General features: G+C 49.2%; 1 protein-coding gene across 3 annotated transcripts in view; it reads left to right on the forward strand.

Moving 5' to 3' along the window:
* Window positions 1-5,675, forward strand: part of Inpp1 (inositol polyphosphate-1-phosphatase) — a 30,009-nt gene extending 24,334 nt beyond the window's left edge. For all 3 annotated transcript variants that reach the window (XM_038315428.1, XM_038315430.1, XM_038315429.1), the window contains exons 4-6: window positions 18-218; window positions 3,233-3,407; window positions 4,862-5,675. In XM_038315428.1, the coding sequence (XP_038171356.1) occupies window positions 18-218; window positions 3,233-3,407; window positions 4,862-5,414 (929 nt within the window). In that variant the 3' untranslated portion in view covers window positions 5,415-5,675. The remainder of the gene's footprint in view (window positions 1-17; window positions 219-3,232; window positions 3,408-4,861) is intronic.
* Window positions 5,676-6,000: the final 325 nt, after the last annotated feature.

The raw sequence follows: 6,000 nt of genomic DNA on the forward strand, positions 1-6,000 counted from the left end.
ATTTGTCTTCATTCTAGGGGAAAAGATCACTGTGGAGCTGCGGTCCACGGAGGAGGAAACAGCAGAACTTCTCAGCAAAGTCCTGGATGGCAACGTGCCGGCGTCTGAAGCGCTGGCGAAGGTGGTGCATCAGGATGTGGACCTAACTGACCCCACTCTGGAGTCCCTGGAGATCAGGGTCCCACAGGACATTCTAGGAATTTGGGTGGACCCCATAGGTAAGTGGGGGACACTTGCCATTTGTGCTCAGTGTTCTTGAGGGGTCAGGGTGGCTCCAGGAAATAGAAACCATTAGAACTAAATAGTCTAGATCTCCTGGAACATTCATTATCGTTATTATTTGAGAATTTCACCCACATGTGCAATGAAATATGATTGTACCTCCCAGACCTCCCAAATGTGTTCCTCTCCTAATTTCATGTCTCTCTTCTCTTCTCTTCTCTTCTCTTCTCTTCTCTTCTCTTCTCTTCTCTTCTTGCTTGCTTGCTTTCTTTTAAAAACTCACTAAGTCTGCTAGTGCTGCCCAGTTAGGTGCTGGAGTGTGGGCCCTGCACAGGAGCATGGGAGCCTACACCCATACACAAAGAGCTACACCCCTCCCCCAGCAGCTCCGCATGAGCAATCCCCAGTCTGTGCTGGAAGTCTGGATACCTTGGCTTCATGCAGGTCTTATATAGGAACTGCTGCTGCTGTGAGTTTATAGGTACAATAGTCATGTCTTGTCCAGAGAACTTACTCTCTTTATTTTCCTTTATTCTTATTTTATGATGTGTACGGATGCATACACATTCATACGCTATGTGTGTGCAGTGCCTGTGGAGGCCAGAGAGGGCATCAGATACACGGCAGTGTGACACACGCACATCCACACACACAGTGTGCACTAACGGATCTTTAAATGCCTGGTAAATCCGTGAGAACGTGAAGTGACTGTGATGAGCACCTCTCCGAGGGAGCCCGGTCCTAACAGATTCTTGCCCTCTGCGAGTACAGGCTGGATCTTCAGATTTTTAAAACACTAAGCCGAAACCGGTGTTTTTAGGGAGAGCTTTAAATCATGGGCTACTCATTCAGTTAGGCAACAGTCAAAACCGTAGTCAAGCGAAACGGCTGAACAGGGCTTGGGTGACCTGCAAGCTGACGTAAAACCCTCCCAAGCCTTGGTCCTTGTTGTGGTAGAATTGTCACTAGAGTGCATGCTTTTTTTTTTTTTAAAGATTTATTTATTTATTATGTATACAATATTCTGTCTGCGTGTATGCCTGAAGGCCAGAAGAGGGCACCAGACCTCATTACAGATGGTCGTGAGCCACCATGTGGTTGCTGGGAATTGAACTCAGGACCTTTGGAAGAGCAGGCAATGCTCTTAACCTCTGAGCCATCTCTCCAGCCCCCTAACACATGCTTCTGAAACAGCGCTGACACTACAAGGACCCGAGACTTCACGTCTCCCGGCTTTCCCATCTCCCCGGTCGATTCTCCTTAACACAACTGGTGGCGAACATTATACTTTCTCAGCATCCTGTGCCACACGCAACACGACACGGCGGCTCTTCTTACATCAGGTAGCTGCATAACATGCAGTCCGTGCATTGGATATGAACACTAAGAATTTCCCCTCCAAGCTTCTGGTCATGTCAGAGTAAATTGACGTTTTTTACAGTTCTGAGGAAAGCCATCTCCTTTGTTTTAGTTTGTCCGTGTCTCTGGGATTTTGGCCGGGCACATCCTTCACGGTGTGCTGACTCAGGGGACTTGGTACTGCACCAACGGCTGTCGCATGCTGATGAGGCCAGTAGCTGCTCTGTCTGCTGTACTGGAAGCCTCAGCAGTACCAGTTGGCCCCGAGGCCTGGGGAATCCCTGGAGACCACTGGTCTTCTGTCCGTGTTGGAAGTTCAGAGATGCTAATGTGTTTATGTCAGTGAAGGATGCCAGCAGCAACAGCAGCAGCAGCAGCAGCAGCAGCAGCAGCAGCAGCAGCAGCAGCAGAATAGGTGCTTGCACCAGCAAGGAGGAAAGCAGGAAGGCAAAATCAGCACCGCTTTACCTTATGCCTCTTTACAGCCAGGCTGCTTGCTGGAAGGCTCTGCCCACTCTGAGAGAGGATTGCGCCCCCTCCACAGTGCTTCCAGATAATACCTCCAGACACGCCCAGATCCAGACCTCTTAGTTGATCCCAGATCGGATCAGGCTGACAACCGAGATCAATCCTCACAAGCACTGTGATGCCGGCCCTCTTCCCTGTTAGGCCGGCTTCATCATCTCCTTCCTTGCACTTGGAGAGATGAACGACAATGACAATGAGAGGCCACTCTGCGTCTGGCAGATCCCTGGAAGCTTTTCCATCTCAGATTGTTCCAGTCCTCTGATGAGCAACAGTTGTTATCAGGAGCTATTGGCCCTTTCAATGCAGTTTTAAGGGGGTGCGCGCGCGCTCCTGTGCAAACAGCAGTTTTAAGGGAGTGTGCGCACGCGCTCCTGTGCACACAGCAGTTTTAAGAGGGTGCGCGCGCGCTCCTGTGCACACAGCTCCTGTGTACACAGCGTTTTAAGGGGGTGCGCGCACGCTGCTGTGCACACAGCGTTTTTAAGTGGGTGTGCGCTCGCTCCTGTGCACACAGCACAACACAGCACAGATCGTGTGTGCCTTTCTCATTCCTTTCCTGCCTAACCTGACACACATTCCGTTAGACTGGCAGTCCAGCAATCCCCAGAGAGCCTCTTATCTCCGCCTCCTCCCCTGCACTGGGCTTCTTAAGAGGGACCTGCTTCGCCTGGCATCTTGCATGGGTGCCGGGAAGCCCAACTCAAGTCCTCGTGCCTTCGATACTTTACCCACTGAGTCGTCTTCCCAGCCCTAGCTGCCTTAGAGGCCTTGTTACATGCAAGGTGCTGTATTAGATTCCACAGGACTGTGGCCATGTTCTCCCCTCTTCAAGCGTTCTCAGGCTTACAGGGTGGAGACGGGATGATCTCCAGCTAGAGTTTCGCCCGTGCTGCACAGAGACCCTGTCTCAAGACAACACATTTTTTCCCAAAGTTCCCATACACTGAATGTAATAGAAGCAATGATATATAAGAGTAGAAATGATTCGGGGCAGGCGGCGCCCAGTGACGAAATCTGATAGGTTACTAAATTAGCAGGGGAACCTACACAGGATAAAAACCCTAGATCGATCCGCCATGATCTAATAACCCATCTGTGCCTGTATGTTTGTTTCATCTTTCAGATTCAACCTATCAGTATATTAAAGGTTCTGCCAATGTGAAATCCAACCAGGGAGTCTTCCCCAGTGGGCTTCAGTGTGTGACGATTTTAATTGGTGTCTATGACATACAGACAGGCGTGCCCCTGATGGGAGTCATCAACCAGCCTTTTGCGTCTCAGAATCTAACTACTCTAAGGTAAAAAAACATTTCCGGTTTTGGTCACCCGGTCTCAGCCTTGCTTGTTAGTACGGTCACTCCACATGGCCTTCCCACGACTGGGTTCTATGGGGTTTCCCACTGTGAGTCCACAGGGCTGAATTAAGATGCCTCCTCTCTTTAGTCCTGGATTTGGCAGGGTTTTGCTTGGGTCGATGCTTTAAAAAAAAAAAAAAGTGCACGTCGATGCTTTAAAAGAAATTAATACGGTCTTGGCGAAACCACGGCTTTGCATTTGAGATATAGCAACCCTATTCCTGTTTCTAAAAGCCGCTCCAAAACACACATGTAGATTGATGCTCAATGCTGTCCTCTGATTCATTGGAACATGGTAGATGCCACCACTATGTGACCAGGTGAATTTCTGTGTTATGGTGGAAGAAATGCAGAACCAAACATGGAAAGTATCGGGGGAATGATGGTCAGAAATGGCCAGGGTTGACTCTAACTCCTTCCAAATACTGCCTGCATCAGTGTGGAAGTGGTCCTCCGCTGCCCCCACCTTTCCATGGTCAGGGCCTCTGTGTTGGGGGCTGACTCCTGGGCATAGCAGAGTCCGAGCAGAGGCGGTGGACCCTTTTCCTTCTCGTTGAAAATAACTTGCAGCTTCTATTACATAGCATTGCCTGTGTTCATTCATCTTCGGGTTGCTTCAGATAAGAATCCTTTGTTCTTTAAGAGTTAAAAGTTTAAGCTTCTGGAATTTTCCTAGTTTTCTTCAAACTATTTTGGTAATGTTCTAAAAGGTCATTAAAACATTAGTGACCTGTAAGCCCAGCACTGCAGAGACACAAGAGGACTCCAAGGCCAGCTTGGGGGGGGAGGGCTCAGATTCAGGGGTGAACCAGATTTGATTTCAGGTTTCACCACTTAAGGATCTCGGCCACTTGAGCAAGTTACTTGCTTTCCCTAAAGATAGCCTCTCATCTGTAAATAGAGCCCCTGACAGGAGGGGAGGATAGACAAAGATGTTATTACTGTTGTTGCCAAAAATAACAACAGGAGTCCATCTTTCTTGGTGTTTGAAGTCAAAGTGGAACTTAGTGACTCAGAATAAAAGGAATAAGTCAGAGGACGTGAGAGATTTACAAGTAGATTTGGACCTGTCTCTTTCCCTCTGAGACTTTGAATGACAAAAGCAGGATTGGGTTTTGGCTTTGTTCCTAGGGGTCAGAGATCCCACCAGCACTTGATTAGTGTTATTCCTGCTGGGTAGGAGGCAAGGTAAAGAGTCAGGTGTTTCTCTCACAGAAACACAGGCGCTTGCGTGCTCGCAGTCAGCTCAGAATTAGTAGCTTGGTGTCCATTTGTAGGCTCGGGGATCATTAAAACCCAATTTGCTCTGAGGCATTGTGCATTCTTCATATCGTTATATTTGAAAGGCGCCTGCGTAAACCAGCATGCTAATCACCAGCTAAACCTGTTTCCTGCAGGTGGACGGGACAGTACTACTGGGGCCTCTCCTACATGGGGACCAACATCCATTCCCTGCAGACCGCCCTCTCTAAAGGGACGGGCGGTGAAACCCAGACTGAAAACTCAGACGGGGAGCTCTCCCGCCCCCTTTCCGCAGTCATCAGTACCAGCGAGAACGAGACCGTCAAAGCCGCGCTGTCGCGAGTGTGCGGAGGCGGCGTCTTCCCGGCAGCGGGGGCCGGCTACAAGAGCCTCTGTGTGGTCCAAGGCCTGGTTGACATTTACATCTTCTCAGAGGACACCACGTTCAAGTGGGACTCCTGTGCCGCCCACGCCATTCTGAGGGCCATGGGTGGAGGCATTGTAGACATGAAAGAGTGCTTGGCGCGAAGTCCCCAACCGGGGCTGGACTTGCCACAGTTGCTGTATCACAGGGAAAACAAAGGCGCTTCCGGAGTGGATCTCTGGGCCAACAAGGGAGGACTGATTGCCTATAGGTCCAGGAATCGGCTGGACACTTTCCTGAGCTGCCTCATCCAAAACCTCCGGCCTTTGAAGACGCAGACATAGGGCCCTGACCTCAACTCGCCAGAAAGCCAAACCGAACCCCTTTGTGCTGTCTGTCTCTCCAAGATAGTTCTGTCCTGTTGGTTAATGTTCCCTTGCCTCTTTTGAGGAACGTTTTCCCGCTATGTGTTCATAATGTTATTTTTATAAATTAATGACATTCATGTCACAACTAAGTTGGTATATGATATTCTTACAGAGAACCTTGTTCTGTTAATGTTGCTTGGAACCCTTCAATAAAATTCCAAGGGAGGAGTGAAATTGCCCGGCTGGAGTAGCATGGCTCAATACCCAGCTGTTAGGGAGCCAGGTTTGAGCTGGGTTTAATTTCTCGTCCTGGAAAGCAATCTGCTGTTTGGGCCCGAGGCGGGAGATTCAGAACTGTGGATCTGAATGATGGAGCCAGGTGCACAGCCTTTCAATGGTTTGTGTTTCTCCTTTAAAATAAATAAGTAAAAGTTCGACACAGAGGCAGGGAGGGAATTGGAAATCAGGAAACGAAAAGGAGAGATATACAGAGACTTGAGAAAGAAGGCATGCAGAGACAGACAGACAGACAGAGAGAGAGAGAGAGAGAGAGAATGTATAT

This window comes from Arvicola amphibius, chromosome 18 (genome assembly GCF_903992535.2).
Source record: "Arvicola amphibius chromosome 18, mArvAmp1.2, whole genome shotgun sequence".
Classification (NCBI taxonomy): Eukaryota; Metazoa; Chordata; class Mammalia; order Rodentia; family Cricetidae; genus Arvicola; species Arvicola amphibius.